At 43.0% G+C, this 20,124-nt stretch overlaps 1 protein-coding gene across 1 annotated transcript in view; it reads right to left on the bottom strand.

Moving 5' to 3' along the window:
• The window catches only part of GRM1 (glutamate metabotropic receptor 1), a 194,657-nt gene extending 176,546 nt beyond the window's left edge, over positions 1 to 18,111 (bottom strand). The window contains 1 exon segment of the mRNA XM_050893928.1: positions 17,349 to 18,111. Coding sequence (XP_050749885.1) covers positions 17,349 to 18,111 — 763 coding nt within the window.
• Between the last annotated feature and the right edge of the window lie 2,013 nt (positions 18,112 to 20,124).

Genomic DNA, 20,124 nt, shown 5'->3' with positions numbered 1-20,124 from the left:
GGTATTAAGGAACTTACCAGGCTGGATTTTAAAATGGGTTAAGCATACACATATAATTATACAATGTGAGGAGTCCATGAAGAAGATGCTTGAAGAATCGTGTGATTTTGAGTTGGACTGTATCTTGGGAAATTTCTGCTCAAGTGGCACCTCTGCCTCTACTCTGCATTCCTAAAATATGTTTCCTATTTCAAAACAGTTGAACTTCTCATAAAATCACAGCTTCTATAACACTTGGGAATATCTTAAAAATGAAGAAACTTTCAAACTTAAGTGTAGCAAATGTCATTTATCTGTAACTTGTCCCTATAACTTGTCAGCACAGTTGGTCACACAGATATCCAGGCTACTTAAGCACGAAGCATCCAACCTGGGAACTATCCATTAGAGTCCTCCAGGTTGTAAATCTAGATTAAATAATATTACACTTCTAAGTACTTGACTAGCTACAGTTTGAAATGCTAATGCCATTATCTCTAATGTGTTAGTTGTGACAGCTTCAGTATGCCAACATTACAAATTCAATGAGGCCTCTGCAGACATAAAAGTTCAAGTCAAGCAGTTCAGCATTTAGAGCACTCATCAGAGAAGTGGGCAATACGGCTTTAATTTTGACATGAGAGGATGAGAAAATACATCTTTCACACAGGAGAGTGACTTAATCACTGAAATATGGTGTTTCTTGAGCTGGACTCTACTGGATCTGGCTGCAATGGAGTTAACTTTCTTCATAGCAGCCTGTACGGGGCTGTGCTTTGGATTTGTGGCTAAAACAGTATTGATAACACACCAATGTTTTGGTTATTGCTGAACAGCGCTCGCACAGCACCAAGGCTTTCTCTTTTTCCCACTCTGCCCCCTCCTTCCCCCACAGTGAGTAGGCTGGGGATGGGCAAGAAACTGGATGGGGACACAACCAGGACAGCTGACCCAACCTGGCCAGGGGGTTACTCCATACTACATGACAATGTGCTCATCAATAAAAACTGAGGTAGAAGGGGGTTTGGGCTTCCAAGGAGGTCATTGTTCGGAGACTGGGCGTAGGTCTACCTGTCAGATGTGAGCAATTTCCTTTGTTTCACCTGGGTTTTTTTTTTTCCTCTTCCTGCATCTATTAAGCTGTCTTTATCTCGACACACAAGTTTTCTCAGTCTTGTTCCTCCTATTTTCTCTCCTTGTCCCATTGGCATGGAGTGGGGAGGAGTGAGCGAGTGGCTGTGTGGGTGGTTGGCTGCTGGCCAGGGTCAACCCACCACTTGGAACAATGAACACATAAAAAGTTCTTGCAAAATACAGCAGTGTAACATTTGACAGTAATGCTTCACAAAATGGTATTCCCATCTCCTCAGATGAAAAGTTGATCCAGAATTTCTTCCAGTTAGTGTGATCAGTGAGATAACATGTAAAATAAGAACCACCACCATGTTTCCCTCCTTGGCTCTTACTAAGAGTGCCCGAGAATAAAACTTTTTTTTAATGTTGAAATAATTTATTTTCCGTTGTCCAAAGCACTTTTTTCCATAATAAATACATGAATGAATCACCTATCTCTACAGCTGAGCTGTAGCCAATCACCATTTCAAGGTGAGTTAGGATTAAGGTAAAAGGTCCCCATTTTTTTTGTTGTTTTCTTCATATAACTGTGAAACATATATGGATCCCTCTTGTCTACTGGATCTATTCCTAACCAGCAGTGAAGCAGAACTCCTTGATGCATGCAGAACTTAAATGCTCTGAATAAAATCAAAGTTGCACAAATTAAGGGTAAAACGTCTGTGCTTGCAGGTGCGCATCATCCCCACTCTCTTGTTCATTAAAATGAACCTTTGCCTATTGGTGCTCCTGATTACAGTATGGAGAACATCCTTTCCCCTTCATTCTACATAACAATGGCCTTTGTCACCACAAAGATAATTAGTAGCAGCATAAAGCCAAGTTTCCCTGAGACTGAAATTCAAATGTACATTACCATGAAGCAATTCTTTATAAAGATTTACATTTTTAGAGTAAATCCCTGAAATCTTTCTACACAAAAATAAGGCAAACTGAAGAAATATTATTTCTATTAGTAAGATGTACAAGCTTTCCCTCAGCTCCCCTGTTTTATAAGCCTCTTTCCTCATATATATATGTACATTTTCCTCATATCCAGGTACATTTGCATTGAAATTGTGTAATAATTATACCCAAAACTTCTTCCTACAGAAATCAGTGGCAAATCTTCTATTGACATCAGTGGAATCAGGTTGAAAGTGAATTCTATTTTTAGATTAAAATAACTTACAATAATAAAAAGCTAATTATGTTCAAATTCTTTGCCTGTCTGAAAACTAAGTTTGCAGGTCAGCTCAGACAGATTTATTTTTTTTCAGTCTAAAGAAAATGTACTTCCCAGTGACTGAGGGCATGATCATCAATTCTGTACGGTCCAGAGATGCTTACACCTGGTTGTTCAAATTACCAAAATATGGTGGCTTATGGTAAAAACATGAAAAGAACAGTACTGAAGAGTGATTTGGCAATAAGTGTGTCCTTTTCCAGAAGGCAATACCTTCTGAAAACAGTAAATAGTCAACTGAGCTTCTGAGCTTTTTTAGAAACTGTTCTAGGTATTAATATAGATTCTGAGATACAGGCCTGGGAGAGGAAGCTGTAGGAAAGACTAGGAGAACTTGCTACAGAAAGGTAGAGGCTGTGATTATTAGGGGATGGGATGATGAGACCCAGAGTTAGAGGCAGAGCCAGTTAGAAGATTCCTATAGGATGTTTCCCTCTTTGGAAGGTGCTGATTCAGTGAAATCAAATGATTCTACAAGAAACTTTTCATTTCAATAAATTTCTCCCCAAAACAAGGCAGCCCAGTGCTGTTTCATGGCAGCTCCCAGTCACCTTCTGTGTTCTGCTGGCTACACAATGAAACCTGCCTACTAAGCAATGAAGCATACATAGTGTTTATTCTGAATATGAGCTGTAATTTGTAATTTTTTTAAAAATTTGTGTTTCACAAAATATTATGTATTCTGAAATTTAAGTTAGTATTTGTTAGAGGCTAGACAATTTAAGACAGCTTCCTTGGAAGTTAAAGTTTGTGCCAGTATAAGGAGGCTGGCAACACCAAAACGCCAGTAGCCTTTTACATGAGAAGTCTGTGTGTGATGGAGGCACAGAAGTAATTCCTTTCTTTTTCTGCTTTGCGTGTTATTTTCCTGCATGTATTATGATAAAAGAGGTGTCTGAGTTTGTGAATTTAAGCACATACAAATCAGCACTCTAAAAGTATTCATTAAAAAAGAGAGAGGAAAAAAATCCAGGTGACATTTACCGTAGTGTAATCCAGCTTCTAGCAAATGAGTAATAAAAGCAAAACAAATAAAATACTTAAAAATAAATCCTAATTCTTACATGAGCAAATACAATGAAGTTTCAGCATTCAGTTAGCTGCCTACTTACCTTGATCTTCTATTTACAAAATTAGAAAAGATAGCCAAGCTAATCAGTTATTTCAGCACTGCACTTTAAGAAAGACAGCAGCAACTAACTTTTACCTGTCTCTTCAAAGCAGCACATCCAAAATCCTGCCCATTTTCTCCAGCGGGCTGCAGCCTTTCTTTAGTCAACTGACTCATCAGTTTTCATAATCCTCTGATATGCACATTTCTAAGGCTGTTTGGTTTCCCCCTGGCCTAACCCACTACACAGACCTTTACAAGTCTTATAAATGTTAGTTTTATCAGTAGAAAGCCTGTTTTTAATGTGAGATAAGCACATCGTGTCTAATCTTGTAAGGCACTGGACACTGCTGTGATGTGAGCAATCCCCAGAAACTGTGTCCTGTAAGTGTATGGTTAATTCTTGTCCTCCATAATTCAAGTGGTTAAAGTTAAGCTAGTGTTCACATGCCTTTTGGGATCAAGCAAGAGTATTCTGCACCTTAAAGGATCTTTCCGTAGAGTCAGACGTATGGCTAAATTTCAGTCAATGGCTCCCACTGACTTCATTAAAGCCAAATCATAGTTCTGAATGTAAATACAGATGTATTGCCAGAATTTTAAAGAGCATTTTATTATTCATATGTCCTCAGGATACGAACTATAAAAAGCAGTGATGTGACTTTGGATATTTGTGGTACCAGCACATTTCTGCTTCACACTTCACAGGTAACACCACAGCTATGACAAAAGTGGAATACATTATTTCACATATATTTGGACTCAGTAGAAAAGGCAAAAGTAGGTGTGACAAGGACAATGAGTTTTCAAACATGACTATACTCTAAATTGCCTTGTAAGAGGACATTAAGATGTTCATTGCATGAAGGGATAGCATCTATAACATGCTGGTTGTGTTCTGAAACAACCAGAAAATATCAATGCCCATATTTTCTTTGTTCAAATTAAAACAAAATTTACAAAATTCACCACTGAATTCCTTTCTAGAAAAACTGCTGGGTAAAAATGTTAATTTCCCTAGCTACCAACTTCTTGTTTTCTTCCATAGTGTGGGGTTTTTTATTTATTTTGCATGGACTGTCAGATTAATTATATCATTTTAGGTACAAAGTAGTATTCTAATTAATGAGACCATAGAAAAATGTCACTGCATCCTTTCAGAAAACTTGCTGTTTTCTTCAGTCACAGGGGCTAACCTTTATGTCATAAGAAAGAGAATAAGTGCAGTATAAAATCTGCATGAAACTGAAAATTTCCCCCAAGCAAACAAAAATAGTATGAACTAAAGGGCTCTGTAATCTAATGGTAAAATGCATAACAAGCACCAACTGCTGGCAAGGGAACAAATACTGACTTAAAATAATGCACGTAAACTGCAACAGTGGACTGAATTTGACTGAGGGGATTACTTTGTCCCGAGTTTCTCTTCCTCTACAATCAGTATCAACAGCACAGGATACTTTGAGTTTTCCGAGGCAGCTGAGCAGATGAGCGAACATATGAATGTTAAGCTACTCTTTAAATCAAATTTTTTCCTGCCTGCTTGCATAATCAAAACTATCCATAAATGAATAAGATTTAATGCCAGAAAGAACTGTCAGCTCTTCATATGTGACCACCTCTATAATGCCAGCCCATACATTCACTCCAGATCCCACTGCACTGTGTCCAGTGACTTGCATTTCAAATAAAACTGTTCTGGAACATCTGCAGCAAATTTTGATTAGACAACATCAAAAGTCTGAAAACATATCACTTTCCTCAGTCATTTGCCCCAGTGGTTAATCACCATCACAAGTAAAAATGTTTGTCTTTTTTCTAATTGGAATTTGTTGGCTTACCACCAATTGGTGCTTGTTATGCATTTAACCATTAGGATACAAAGCCCTGGAGTTTCTACTGGTTTTGTTTGCTTGGTGGAAATGAAACATTTTTTGATAAATCAAGCTGTATCTCTTTTTGACAAACCAGATAAACTAAGCTGGTCTAGATTCCCGCTATAAGGCATTTTTTTCAGCTCTCAAATAATTTAGAGTTTTATCCCTATCTCTTTTCAATATTTTAACTTTCTTTTTAAAATGTTGGCAACAGAACTGAACAAAGAATAGCAAAATTAATACTAATAATCCTTAGATTGAGGTAAAGTTCCCACTCTCTCAAGGATGACATTAGCTTTTTGTATTTTGGGTTGGGGTTTTTTCGATGCAGCTCCTCTATAACCATATAGTATATTTAGGACTTCTTTCAGGGACACAATTCTCCCATGTAAGTTGCACATGTGCTTTACTCCTGTATTTATGGTTGACATTTGACTATATTAGCATGCATTTTCTTAGACTGGGCCTAGCTTACCAAGAGATATGAATCTCCCCTTTTCTCCCCATTAATTGCCATTTCACAAATCTACGTATCTTGTCAGCAATTACGCTTTGTATATCATTGATGAAGACAGTGAGGCATTAGACCTTTTGTCAAGCTCTGTGCAATGCAGTAGACATAATCTCATTTGATGGTCACACTTTACTTGCTGAGGTCAGTGTGCTGAGTTTTAATTTATGCGACATCTGTTTTCCTGACATTGCACAGTGCTTTTTTAATAAAAATATCCTGTAATACTAATTCAGTGCCTTACAGAAATCCAAGATATTTCATCCGCACTGTTATCTGTAGCTACCAATTTTGCACTTTCGTTAGGGAATAAAATCATGTTTGTTTGAAAAGACCTATTTTCCATAGAGTCTTGGTTTTAATTTAATTGGTTGATTGGTTAATTTGATTGGTTTTAATTTAATTACAATTTTTTGTCAGCTGAATCCTGAATCATCATCTTATTATTTTTCTGGGGATTGCTGTCTTGGTAGCCAGAGCTGTCTGGCATAGCTCATTTGTCTTTTGTGTTTGAATTTTTGGCGTAACTCAACACTGTCCATTTTTGGCTGTTCCATAATATATTGAAATCAATATTCATTGCCTCGCTCAGCTTCCAGTTTTGCACATTACTGTCCTCATGCTGCAGACTCAGACTTTTACTACATCCTTATCCTATCCTTTTGCAGGATGCCAACATTGGAGGACACCATTGCAGGTACGGTTAGGGGCATGTGTTTAACAGAATATTGGCCATCTCTTTCTGAGGTCAGTGACAAATCCAGAAGGAGCTCCTGGAAAACCTTCCTGTCATTCTTGTAATTTCACCTGCAGGTTGGCACTGCGTGGGAAGGAGGAGGAATTCAGGCTCTGGGTGACCGGCACTGGCACCGTGTCACTTAGTATGCACAGACTGAGCTGTCGGATGTTGGAGTCCTGGTCAAACTTGACGGGACAAAGAATGGTTTGAGTCTGGCAGGTGTCCACATGAAAGAGGAAGGCTAAGCCTATTTACAAGGGAAGGCAGTGACACCTGCGGACCACAACTGTAGTACCTTGAGGGGGAAGGGAACAAGAAAGGACTAAGTGATACCCAGGCTGCCGGGGCTGCTGCCTGGCTCATACCCCTCTTCTCAAAATCTTGAACACTTTTGTTCCAGCAGAGTGACTGTCCCAGCTCAGCACTTAGCTTCATATAGCTGTAGAGTTTTTAATCTGATCCTGAATATGAGTTTATCCTTCCAGGGAAATATGGCCTGGCAAATAAGGGCATCTGCCGAGAGAATGCTGTCAGCCCACTGCTGTAACCTATTCTGAACAGTTCAGTAGGAGGGGATTTTAACCTTCCAGTCTCTCAAATCATCCTACCAGTTTTAGCAATGCTGATATATAGCATTCCTTTATAGCACTGTCAATATTCAGTTCCACATACTTGCTGCTCAGGCAAGAGACTGAGATTTATGCATGTGGAGCTTGCAGTCAGAGAAATACATTCTCGCTAGGAGGATCACCATCTTTCAATACCCAGCACAATGATCTACATGCCAAATTTCCATTTACTAAAGCCTCTCCACAGCACCATGCGGGTAAGAAAGGCTTATATAAATAAGCATGAAAGGTTTTCTCACTTCCTGACAATTAATTACAAATTTATCTTTTATATTCTACTCCACATAGGAGGAGACATTCAATGTTCAATGGAGCCTGGCCAGACATTTTAAGAAAGTATTTATGAACACTTATTCAGATTTCAAATAGCTGTCACTTCAGCAATATTCATGCCTGGTTCTTACTGCTGTTTGCCAGGATGAGTTTTGTTTGAATAAATGTTTGGGAAACTACTAGCTTGTACAAATCCATCTGTATCCACAGATGAATAAGGATGAAAGTTGCTGGTCAAACAACTGCAAATTGTGACTGCATTTAAGAAAATGAAAGTTTGTTCCTCCAGCAATTTGCAAAGAGAAACAAGAGTTAAATTCACTGGGGAATTTGTATGGGAAGAAGTGAACTAGATTCGGCCTTCTTCTAGTTGGAAGGAAAAAATTATGTATGTGAATATCCTGTAATATCTATGCAAATCCAACAAACACAGCTTACACTACTTTCAATTAACTATGAGGTCCTTCTAGCTGTGGGATTCACAAGCCCTATGGATTTTTAGTGCTTTCCGAGGAATGTCAGCTTCATAACCTGAAAAGATAACATCTGATGGCCATGCTGAGCCCCATTCAGGATCCTTTGGACTCAACAGAGGACCACCAACTAATTTCAGTGAGCATTGGATCAAGAGCCCTACAGCTACATTTGCTCTCTGCACCAGCGCGGGACAGGACCTTCTCTGCTTTGTCTACCAGAACTGCCAACTGTCTATCCTTACAACATTTCTATCAAATTTCAAAGGGACTTATAAATCATTGCTGGCTGTTAATATAATTCAAATATACTTTAAGAAATTCCTTTGTTTAAAAACACTCAAGGGAAAATACAAATGGAAATTGTTCAAACCACGGCATTGTATAACAAACAATATGACTTTTCAGTAAAATTAAATATCTGTCACACTGGTTTTTGATAGACACAAGCCATCTAGGCAGTGGCACATCACAAGAGGAAAGGACAGCTTGTGATGCACAGTACTTTTCATTAAAAAGCACCCCACGTGTCACAAAATGCTGTTAACACACCCTGGCTCTGTATGTAGTACTGCCAGACTGTAGGTTAGATAATGGAAAACTAAGGCAAATCTTACATACTGTGTATTGATTTCTTTTTCATGTGTGTTACTCATCTGCTCATTGAACTCACGAAAGAAGAAGCAACTCTGATTTAGTCTTGAGCAGTATACAAGGCCTTATTAAGACCTAACTATCCAAAAAATAGTCTGTGAGTGTGACTGTACTTTAGTCATATTCGGACAGAAAAAGCTGTACGTGAAATAAAAAATCAGTAACAGTAATATTCAATTTAAACCAAAATAAATTATATAAAAATGAGAAAGCTAATTTCAAGGACATTAAAAGGAGCAGGCAAAAGAGTGAAATACTAGCAAATTACATGGAGACTACTCAGAAATATATGAGACACTGAAAGTCAAACCTCCAAAAGGATCAAAAAAGCCAGCATGATAAAGCAGAAAAGTAAATTTCCTAAAGCTATTAAAATAAAACAAAACACGAGAAAATAAAATAAATAAAATAAAAATAAAACAAATACTTAAAAAAGTCTAAGTTGTGTCCTAATGAGGGAAAGAGAACAGAGTATACCTTGACAAATGAAATACAAACCGGCAATAAAACAAAATGAAACAATTTTGAGACATAAAGGCATAGAATCTAATAACCCACCACTCCTTAAAAATTCCAGAAATGGGAAACTTGCCTGATATTCAGTGACAACCAGCTATATAAAAAGAGCACTCGGGGAAGATAAAACCATAACAGAAAAGTTAAATTAATTCTCTCGGTCTGCACTGCCTGTGACAGCGGATAGGATGGTTCTCATACAAAGGTCATTCCTTATGTAGGATAAGACTGAACCATTGTCTCAGAGTGTCAATAGAATGTATTTTAGAACAAATCCATAAGATGGACTTTAACAAACTGCCAATACCAGCTAATTTTCTGTTGTGCTACGTTACCACCAGTTAAACTGGCCTTAGTACCAAAACAGATGGAAGTGATAAAGTGGAAAAAGTAATTTTATATTTTCACATATCAGTTTTCATTTTTTAACAGAATTTATAGAGAGTACAGAGGCATAGAGGGTAATCCAATGAACAACAGACATGATATTTCTGCAGACTTAAGATATTTCTGCACAAAGCTAATTGGTAGGAACCATAACAAAAACAGTATTAATGCACAAATAAATAAATATGCCATATTAGGGAAGAACCAACATAGCTTTTGCAGAGAAAATACATACCTTAGAAGTTTATTAGACTTCTTTGTTGGAGCAGGTAGTCATATGAATGATACAATCACTATAGAGTACTTGGAATTTAAGAAAGCTTTTGATGAGGTTCCTTACTAAAGGCTCCAACAGACATAGAGGTAAATTGGGATAAGACAGAAGGTCCTGGATTAATAATGGGCTAACAGATAGGAATGAAAGTGTAAGAAATAAATTTTGTGTTAATAAATGAAGAGTAATACGCATGAGGAAAACCCTGTGTATAATGGCCTCTGAAGTAGGCTTTATCATTTAAGAAAAAGGTTTTGTGGTAGTTTGAAAGTATTTTCTGACAACATCCATTCAGTGCATGGTGGTAGCTAAAAAGGTAATGGACTACTGGAAGTTTATTAGGAAAGGTCTGAGAGCAATACTGAAATTGTTACTTCACGAGTGAGTTTAACCATGGTGTACCCCAACCCTGAACACTGAATATAGCTCTGTTTCCCCACATTTCATATTGGAATTAGAAGTACAGAATAACGATCAGAATTAACAAATGATGAGAAGTTCTGTATGAATGTACGAAGGTAATGCAGTCATCAAAGAATAGTTTTAAGTAAATAACAGGAAACACTTGTTCACACAACATACAATTAAGTTATCGAATTCATTGTTATGATACTATGGAGACTGAAGTATAAATAGATACAAACAGAGATTAGACAAATTCATAAAGGAAAGGTCCACTGGCAGCTGGTAGCCCTAGTATTTGGGAAGTTGTCACATCCTGGAGTTGTGAAGGTATGCTCTGTACATGCCCTGCTCTTGCTTGTTTCAATATTCAGCCTACTGTTGAAGGACCAGTACAGCAGTTTTAATATTTCTTTAATTTTGATTTCCTTTCCTCAGCCAAAGACAGTTTATTTTTCACATAAAACAATTACTATGAAGAGCCTTCATACATACACTATTCTTAGGCATACTTCTTACACACCATTTGTCTACGGTGTGAGGTATTCTAATTGGGACAGGGTTTTAAAAAATGGCCCTCATCCTGTAAGTGTTTCTCCACTGGTAAAGAACTAAGATAGACGTAAACTCAGTTGACTTCTGTGACTTTATGTCGCTCTAGGGTCCATGAACAGCTGCTTGTGGGCACTCCTTTGTACTGGACAGGAACTGGGGCCGCAGCCCAACGGGCAGCAATGGCTACAATGGCTTCAAAGATCACAAGACTCCTGCCACCTCTCTGAACAGCCAACTTTGTGCTGCTTTGATAGGCAAACCAGATCTAGAAATTGTTCTTTAAGCCGTACATTAATAGTAATAATAATAATAGCAATATCAGTGTTTGGGAAAAGATCCAGTCTGAAAAATTAGCCAGCAAAACTGAGCTGGTTACCCACTGGATGGCGTTCATTTGTTGCACACCTCTCTCCACCCATCTCTGGATCCTTTACATACCCATAGGTGAAGGGATGGTTTCTTTAGGTGAAACGCTATTGTAATTCATGTCCAGTCAGTTTGTGGCCCTCCCGTTCAGGCTGCCAGCACAGGTGTTAATTACTGCCATCTGGGACGGTGGCTTATGCTGCAAACACCTCCCACCCAGAAAATACACTGAAATCCCTGCTTTGTTTTGCATGGGTCAGTAAGCACCGGTTAGTAATGACTTTGATCAGTATTTTTCTGGGTTGCGTGTGGCAGGTGCAATGCTTCTGGTCTCCCACGACAGTCACCAGCTCACTGATGCATCAGACCCCTGAAGAATCTTTCTCAATGGGTGACAATACTTCTCGTTACATGATTTCACTTCACACAGCTTTTGGTTTTCTGTCTGAGAAACCTAAGCACTAGCACCTTCATATTATGAACCATATGTTCAAAGGAATATTTTAGAGCCATTTTCACATAGCTTTTTGAGAAAGCCAAGATCATTTAACTTTTTTAAAACAGTCTTGAGTGAGACAAGAATCCTGAAGGAGTTTACAAGGATCGTGGGACATACAAATCTGAAAGCAAGGGCATAATGCAGAAAAAATAGAAGTAAAGCACAAATGAACCCATGGTGCTGACTGATAAATATGAACTCTAGCAATATTGCTGAGAAGGCAGGCACAGAAGTTAGATGAGTCTTTTGAGTTGATTTAACTCATGCAGCTGCCAGTTCTGTAGTTGAAAAGCTAGATTATTTGTGAATTTAGGAGTACTGCAAAGCAATATATTTTCAAGAATGAATTTCTCTTGATCTCTACGGTGTTTGTTACCCACAATAATTTTGTCAGCTTCAATCAATGTAAATGATTCTTGCAGCACCTTCTAATAAGTACAATTAATGCGTCCAATGCAGGGAATATTCTAGTCCCTACTTGTTTTCAAATTAATTTCTGTCCTCCTTGGAACATATCTCTCTCCTTTTTTCCCTATCACATAGCCTCTGAAAATGGTTAGTGAAGCTAGTTAAATGGAGAAGAAAATAGATTGGAATATGCATTTGTGAACACACATCTCAGGCACAATTCACAACATTTCACGAGGTTAACCTTTAAGAGCATTTCTGTAACTGTTGGTACCTATAGAAATATTTGTAAACTCTGAAATTTCAAACATTTGAATTGGAGTTGTTTTTCTCTACTGCCTGGTCATAATTTTATCAGAAAGTATCAATCATTGAATAACACCATGGAATTAATAATATAACATTGTTAGAAACAGCTATAAGAACACCTTGTGAGAAATTAAACACAATTGTATGAAAATTATTCCTTTGAACTATTTGATAGATATTGCCCCACTTATCTTTAAACAGAAGTATTATTTTCTAGCACCTCTAAAGCTACTTTAGTGAGTTCTACTGAAAGAACTTATTTCCTGTGAAATTTGCAATAAAGTGCAAGATTCACTCCCTTCCATCCCCTTTCCAACATATATAACCATGCTTATGAGTTGCCTGTACATTACTACAACGGAGAGTGTGCGGCAGTCAGGTTATCAAAAATCATTGTGAAGATAATCTACCAACCATCTACTTTGATCTGAAAGTCTTTACAGTTGTGCCATCTGCTTCATCATAGTTCATTTTAAGCCTTATATTCAAGAAAAAGAAACAGCCTGGCAATACAAATCTGACAAAATTGATCAACACCAGAAACATCTCAGTGCTCTCAGTAAAATTAATCTATAAACAATCAAAATTTGGTGCCATCAACTTAATCATTCCATTTCCCAAGTTGTTTCTACAAAGTCTGCATGTTAATCTGTTGGAATGGAAATTTTGTTTATAAAGGGGTATTTGTACACTAAAGTGTAAGAATGGTCCATAAATCACAAACGGCACTCAAACGGATCTATTCTGCACGTTCAGATTTTGTTTCCACAGAATCAAAAATCTCACACACATTTTATAAGGCTAACATGTATGCAATGATTTAAATGAAAAGCCAGGCACAGGCATTAAGTATTTCTATTTGCTTATTCATAAGTGATATATTTGGAAGATGAGGTGATAAAAAGGCTTCTTACACCATCATCTCTCCTGCTTCGTGTATAAAAGAAGCAGCTAAAAGTGAACGATTCGGTGGAGACTCCGTGCTGATCACTAGCCCGGGTGCAGGCATCTTGCGGCTTTTGGAATTTGGAGTAACCTACAGCAATCTCACAACCGCTCTGCATTTCCTGGAGACAACCCTATTAACTTCTGTGCCTTCAGCGTCAAAACAGCGCAGAGGGGGTGCCTGCCATCTCTGCTCAGCATTTCTTGCCTTGTCCCAGAGGCAGCCCAGGGGCTCTTCTCCAGGCAAGAAAGAAAGTGTCCCCCGTAATTCTTCACAGTTTTACCAAATAGCAAGTGGCTGCCTGGCAAGTTGAGAATAATACCTGACCTGGAGGTTATCTCACCAAAGACCAGAATATCTCACTTGGAAAGTAACCTTTAGCAAGTGTAGTTCCTTCTGCCCTTATCACACTTGGGATCGTGCCCAACTTAACACATGTGCTTTTGATGCATTTGGCTTCCATAGGAAGCCTTAGCTCAGAGTTAGACATCCCCTTATGTGCATTTCCAGATAAGAATGACTTCCAAGCCTAAGAGCTGAGATGTACACATGCCAAGAACTCCAACACTGAATTACCTTTGAAGAATCTTTAAAAAAATAATAGCCTTGAAAATGCCTTGCAGCTACTATACAGTCACACAGCCTTCCACCAGCACAGATTTCTCGCATCGTTTAATGACTGCTGCCTACTCTGGAAAAAATGCACTCTCATGATGTGCAACTATGGTCAACTGAGATACATAATAAAATAACCAAACATAGTAACTTGCTTTTCTTTGTTCTTGAATGTGGAGCTTTATGTGTCAATTTTAATCTAAAAGGAGCAATGTGCCCTGTGGGCCTTTGAAAACAGATTTTATTCACTAACTGAGAAGTTTCTTCCCAAGTGCAATGTTTATATATCTTAACACACCACTGTGCAAAAAAAAAAACCCACCCCAAAACAAGTACGGCATACCTCCATGCAACTTCATATACTAGTGTGTAGAGATTGTATACAGTTAAATGTTGTAACCACTAATTAACACTGATTATCGTATTAACACATGAAGAATAAACTTTCACGTCAAATGCAAAGTAGGATATTGGGGACTACTTAAAGACATCATGCTACAGATTGGGTGACTTTATTATCTTCATTCTCATGGCACGTGTAGGCTTCATGTTAAGAAACGTGGGCACCGAATTGTGTGGTATTTATTTCTGATTTTCGTTAAAGGTATAACTGTGTAGACTGGTATTGTTTGGGGCATTCAGATAACTCCAGCTGGAGTAAAGGAGTAGAGGAAGGGTAAACAGAGGAGTTGGATAGTTCAGACTCTCTGAGAAAGGGCTCATCACCTCTGGGCTGTGTCTGTGACCCTGCCCTGGGTCAGTGCAGACTGAGGAGCACGGCTAGCTGACACAGGTAGCCACTCAGCTCAGTGGTCTCATTGCATCCCCTTGTGGTTGGGCGGCTACAAGCGCTGAGGATTGTCCATCCCCATGAGAACGAGGGGTCGGGCAGGAACTAAGCAGCTTTTCTGCTCTCAGGAGGTGTCCAGACTGGATCTGGAGTGCTCGGAAGGTGAAACAGTTAACTTCTTCACAGTGTCAACCTGTGCATTTCCTAGAAACATGCTCGTTTCTCACAGTCCCTGTTGAAGTGATTCTCCAACCCATGATAGCCTAGAATTCCTCCCAGCACATTTTGCAGCCCACCATAAAGACAGCATAGAGGCCTATGAGTAAGTGTGGAGGAGGAATGTTTCTAACTACACTTTATCCCCATATTTCCAAACATAGCACGGATGGAGCAGCTCCTGTTCACGCAGACTATTATTCAAAGTGGCTTTGTGTTGTCTGCGAAGAATGATCCCACCTTTAACAAACCAGCAAGCAGATCTCTCACAGTGAATGCATGGGATTTGAAACAACAGAAATGTAACAATTTGCACCAATTTTCATGAATACTAATTTCACTTTAAATAGGGAAAAAAAAAAAAAGGTCTTTGGAATCCACCCAATAGCAATTGGGATGGGGTTAATAACTTGTCTTTCTGGAAAGATACACAGGAGTTGAAGCTTGCTACAAATTTCCAGCGGAGTTCGTAGCTTGAATCTAACAATAAAGGTATGGTAGATACAGATTAATAATAATTTAAAAAAGCAAATATGAATCTCGAGCTGCATAATCTGCAAAATCCTTGTGACGTTTTCTAAGAGGAGACTGTTGCCTTACGGGGTAGAACTGATCCACTATTTTCAGAAGTATCACTTCAAAGTCTATAAAAATACCTTGCAACAAGCATTTTTTATCAGTCAGTAACATATTCATAAAAATAGACATTTAATTAAAATTTCTCACAAGCAATGACTGAAGTTACTACTTAGAATGATCTTTTAAAAATGAATGAATAAATAATCTTCATAAGCTGTTGTCTTTTCCAAAAGAGGTAAGTCCCACTAATGTTAACCAGAGTTACATCTAGAGAGCGAGAGGGAGCGAGGGAGCAGGTCCCTTGAGGCAGCTCCTCAGGCACTGTGAGTTAGCATAGCTCCCCGAAGTGCCTTGAATGGAGAGATGGCGATTTACATCAACAAAGAATTTACCCCTTTCATGTTTATTTTTCACCCTGGCCTTCCACAAGATCTAATCGTATCTGTCAGCAATAGAGAATCTTAATAGCTCATGTCCAACTCTTGCTAGCAGTTAGTTTTCTCATCTGAATAGGGCATAACTGAACTGCAAATGTCAGGTCATTGCTTCCTGCTCTTACTCCCCTCCTCTCCCTCCCTCTCCCCCTCCTCCCCCCCCCAAATTGCAGCACTTTCATGTTTTAGGTGTACAGTTCAATACAATTCACCTTTGAATGTTGTATATGCAACTCTTCCTGGAGATTCTTTTATTTATTCATCATAATATATATTCTTAACTCTTTTTACTTAGTCATCTCCGTGAGAATGAAAGGTGTGGAGTCAGCTCAGTAACCAGAGGGAATCATAAATCAAATCCATACAAGAGGTACAGTCAGATAAACAGAATAGCTGCAACACTATAGCAATAATGTGGTCAGGTTTGCAATTTTGTACTTAAAAAACCCATTTTGAGGACCATAACTGGACTACAGGAATGTCACAATAACGTATCACAAGAGTTTGCTTTCTATCAAACACAATTACTTCTGTAATTTATGTTGGTCCACCTAGCCTGGCTATAAACCAACACCTCCTTTTAAAAATACCCTTACTTTGATATTTTTCTTTTGATATTTAAAATTACGAAAACCTGTTGACTATGAAGAGATTGTACAGAGCAACATTTTTTACTGTTGCTCAAGCTGCATGAAAACATGTTTGCCCGGACCTGCTGACAAACTAGCCACTGCCCTTTCTTTCCCACGGGACATGGCTTTGCAGGGGCTACCTGGACTGCAGAGAGATTTTCAGGTTTCTTTCCTCTGTGTTCGCAGCCCCAGAACATCAGTTCACACGCAGCAAAGCCAGCAGCTAAATCCAGGAGTCCCTGCCGAGCCGTGACTCCGTTTTGCTCAGGCAGAAATGCCAGGCTTCCCGGGGCGGTAGCGACCGAGCCTGTGAGTGAGACCTGCTCAGCAGCCCCACGCACAGCCTCCGGACTCCACCACGGCGCAGCCAGAGCCGCCACCAGCTCCGGACACAGACGCTCGCATCCGCTGACTTTTGTGTAGAAACACACGAACCGCTCCGTGTGCGAAGGAGGACGGGGGCCGGGACCGCCGCGGAGACGCACGATTTCTTGCGGGTTTTCCGGCGCTGCTGAAACCCCTCCCGCTGCCCGCAGCCCCGGCGCCCGGGGCCGGGGGGGGCTCCTCCGCGCCGGGGGAAAGCGCATCATCCCCCCCCCCCCCGCCCCCTCCACTTTTCCCCGTTCACCTTACGGTCTCCCCGGGTGGCAGCGGCCGGCGCTCTCTCGGGGAGAAGCCGGCTCCCCCGGGGTCCCGGCTGGTAACCCAGCACCGGCGCGTCCCTGCGGAGCCTGCGCGGAGGGCGCAGCACCCCGGGGGCGGCCGGGGGGCGGCCGGGGGCTCCGGGGGGAGGCGGCGGGCTGCCCCATACCTACCTTCCGTGTGGACGGCGGAGACGTAGGTCCAGTTGTAGCGCTTGACGATGTCGAGCATGGCCCGGGCTTGCAGCGTGTCGGAGGGGACCACCCTGAGGAAGTATTTGTACAGCGTTTTGTCGCTCAGGTCGATGCTGGTGGCGGAGTAAGCGATCTGGGGGATGTCGAAGAGCTGGAGCAGATTTTGGACTTGGATAGCAACCGAGCTGGAGCCGGGGCCGATGACCCCCGCGATGGGCTTTTTCAGTCTGGTCTGGGGCTGGGGCTGCGAGTCGGAAACGCAGCGGGTGCCTCCGTCCCTGTCGTCCCTGATGGAGATGAGGGAGTCCCGTATGAACTCGATGCTCTGCTCCAGGGCCACCGAGGAGTGCCAGCAGGAGTCTCGGATCTCGCTGCCCAGGGTGATGTTAGGTAGCAGGACCGGGTCGGCGTTAATTTTATCCAAAGTGTGAAACATGGCTTCGACTCTCTGGATCCCGTATTGCTCCCGGATTTCCCCGCACTTCCTCTCGGGCACTTTCTCAGCCGGCGGCTGGTGATGGACAGAGAAGAGGGCCCCGATGATGACATCCCCGTCCATCCGAGCCACCGACCGCTGCGAGGAGGCTGCGGAGAGAAGCACCTTCCGCCCGGCGCTCCTGGGCAGCACGTCCATCTCCAGGAGCAGAGCAGGGAAAAAGACCAGCAGCACGCCAATCATTTTGTTGCACGATGTCGTCCAGACCCAGGTTACGAATTTCATGGGCTCCTCTTGCCTGCACATGGTTTAAGGACATGTAGGAAATGGCCTCCGCGTCCCCCCGCCAGTGCCCAAGTTGCTCCAAATACCATCACAGCGAAGTCTTACAGCATCGCGCTCGAAGGTGCCAAGGCAGCCGTCATCCTAGTGACTTTTAACCTGGTGGCATAGAAAGAGGGGATAAAACAGGCTAATCGGGAAATCGATGTCAAACCAGAGCTCGATAAAGCAATCCCGCACAGTTCGAGGTGACTGCTTTCGCAAATGCCCAGGGCAATCTGCTTCGGTAAGCCTCTCGAAAGGAAGTTTCAAGAGGGATTAAAATATGTATTTATTTGCCTTGGCAGACGATCACGCGTACTCACATATGTGAAGTTTATATGATCCTTTTCGTGTCCGCTTTTCAAGCCAAGGCGACTGTTTCCCGCACCTTCAGCCGGCACACACCCTCCCCTCCGCCCCCGGGAAGTTTTGAAAGTTTCACGAGGTAGTTAGCTCATCGGAGAAGCGTCCTAGCCTGGCCCCAGCGGCCCCAGCCTTGAAAGCGGGGTGACAAGTGCACCTCTTCTCGCGTTCTGACTACCCGAAGGCATCTTTCTCAGCTCAGGAATGTCCTTTCCCAATACAGAAAGGGGGTGAAAAGAGAGAGCGAGCAATCTGCCCTGCCAGCGACGGGAAATGTCATTTAAAGGTCAGCGAAGGGAGGAAGAAAGGAACCACTTTACAGTTCAGATTAACTTTTCCGTGTGTAGGGGGCAAAACTGTAATTCAGCCAGGGACACGCACATGCAAGCGGGGGAAAATACATATTAGTTACTAAGGCAACGGCGGGCAAAGTCCTGATGTGCCTTACCGGCACGCCTGCCTTGCATGCAGGCTTCGGGCGGCGAGAGGCGGCGAGCCCGGCGGCTGGGCTTGGAGGCTTGAAACGCCGTGGTGGAAAGGGGATGGGCGGCGCGGCTGCCACCGCCGCCACCGCCGCCACCGCCGCCGCCGCCGCCGCCCGGGGAGCCGGGAGCGCGGCCGGGCCGGGCCGGGCCGGGCCCCTCTGGCCGGGCGGCGCCGTCAGCACCCGGGACAGCGCCCGGGACAGCGCCCGGCAGCCGGGGCCGCCGGCCGGACAGCTGGCCCCCGCCCCGCTGGCCCCCTGTCCCGTTGTCCCCCCGTCCCGCTGGCCCCCTGTCCCAGTACCCCGCTATCCCGCTGTCCCGGCACCCCGCTGTCCCGGTGCCCCAGCGTCCCGCTGTCCCGGCCCCGCCACCGGCCCCGCCACGCGGCACCGCCGGGCGCTTCCCCCAAACTTCTGCCCTCCGCCCGGCGCTGCTGCCGCGGTCTCCCCGCACGCACACACGCACACACACTCGCACACACACACGGGCACACACCCCGAGGCGCGGAGACCGGCGGCGGCACGCACCGCCCCAGACTGGCCGCCGCTCCCCCGTCCCTCCCCGGCGGCGGGCAGGGGTGCCGGGGCCGGGGCCGCGGCGGGGCTGCCCGCCGAGCGGCGCGGAGGGCTGGAGACGGTCACGGGGAAGGCGATGCTCCGAGGAGAGCCGCCGTCCTGGCTGTGTGCCGACACATGCACGCAGGCACAGCCGCCCGAAGCAGGCTCCCCCGGGCAGCCCCGGCGCCCGTCTCCCGAGTGCCTTTCGCCTGCCCCACCGGCAGCCCCGCGGCTGAGACCCGCGGCCCGTTTGGAGGGCTACTCCTGAGACGTACCTGGCCGGGCGAGGCAGTGGCTCCCTGCCTGCTCGGAGCAGGCATTGGCGGCTCTCCGGCCGCCCCGAGCTGGCGCGCTGGCGGTGGGGCGACGGCTGTGGGCTGGGCGCTGGTGCCCTCTGTCTTCAGCACCGCTCCACCGCAAGGAAAAAAACAGGTCATCCCGGGCTCATCCATTATCTCACACAGAAGGATCAGTCATTTTCTCCCCCTCCTTAATTTCTTCGGCTATTGTCTTGTAAGCGAGCAAGGAAGCATCACCCGGAGCACGCTGCGGCTGCAGGGGAGGTGTTTGGTCTCACCTCCCGCGGCTCT

This window comes from Gymnogyps californianus, chromosome 3, assembly GCF_018139145.2.
Source record: "Gymnogyps californianus isolate 813 chromosome 3, ASM1813914v2, whole genome shotgun sequence".
Classification (NCBI taxonomy): Eukaryota; Metazoa; Chordata; class Aves; order Accipitriformes; family Cathartidae; genus Gymnogyps; species Gymnogyps californianus.
The sequence above is the reverse complement of the archived record's forward strand: the minus strand, read 5'-3'. Positions and strand labels throughout refer to the sequence as shown.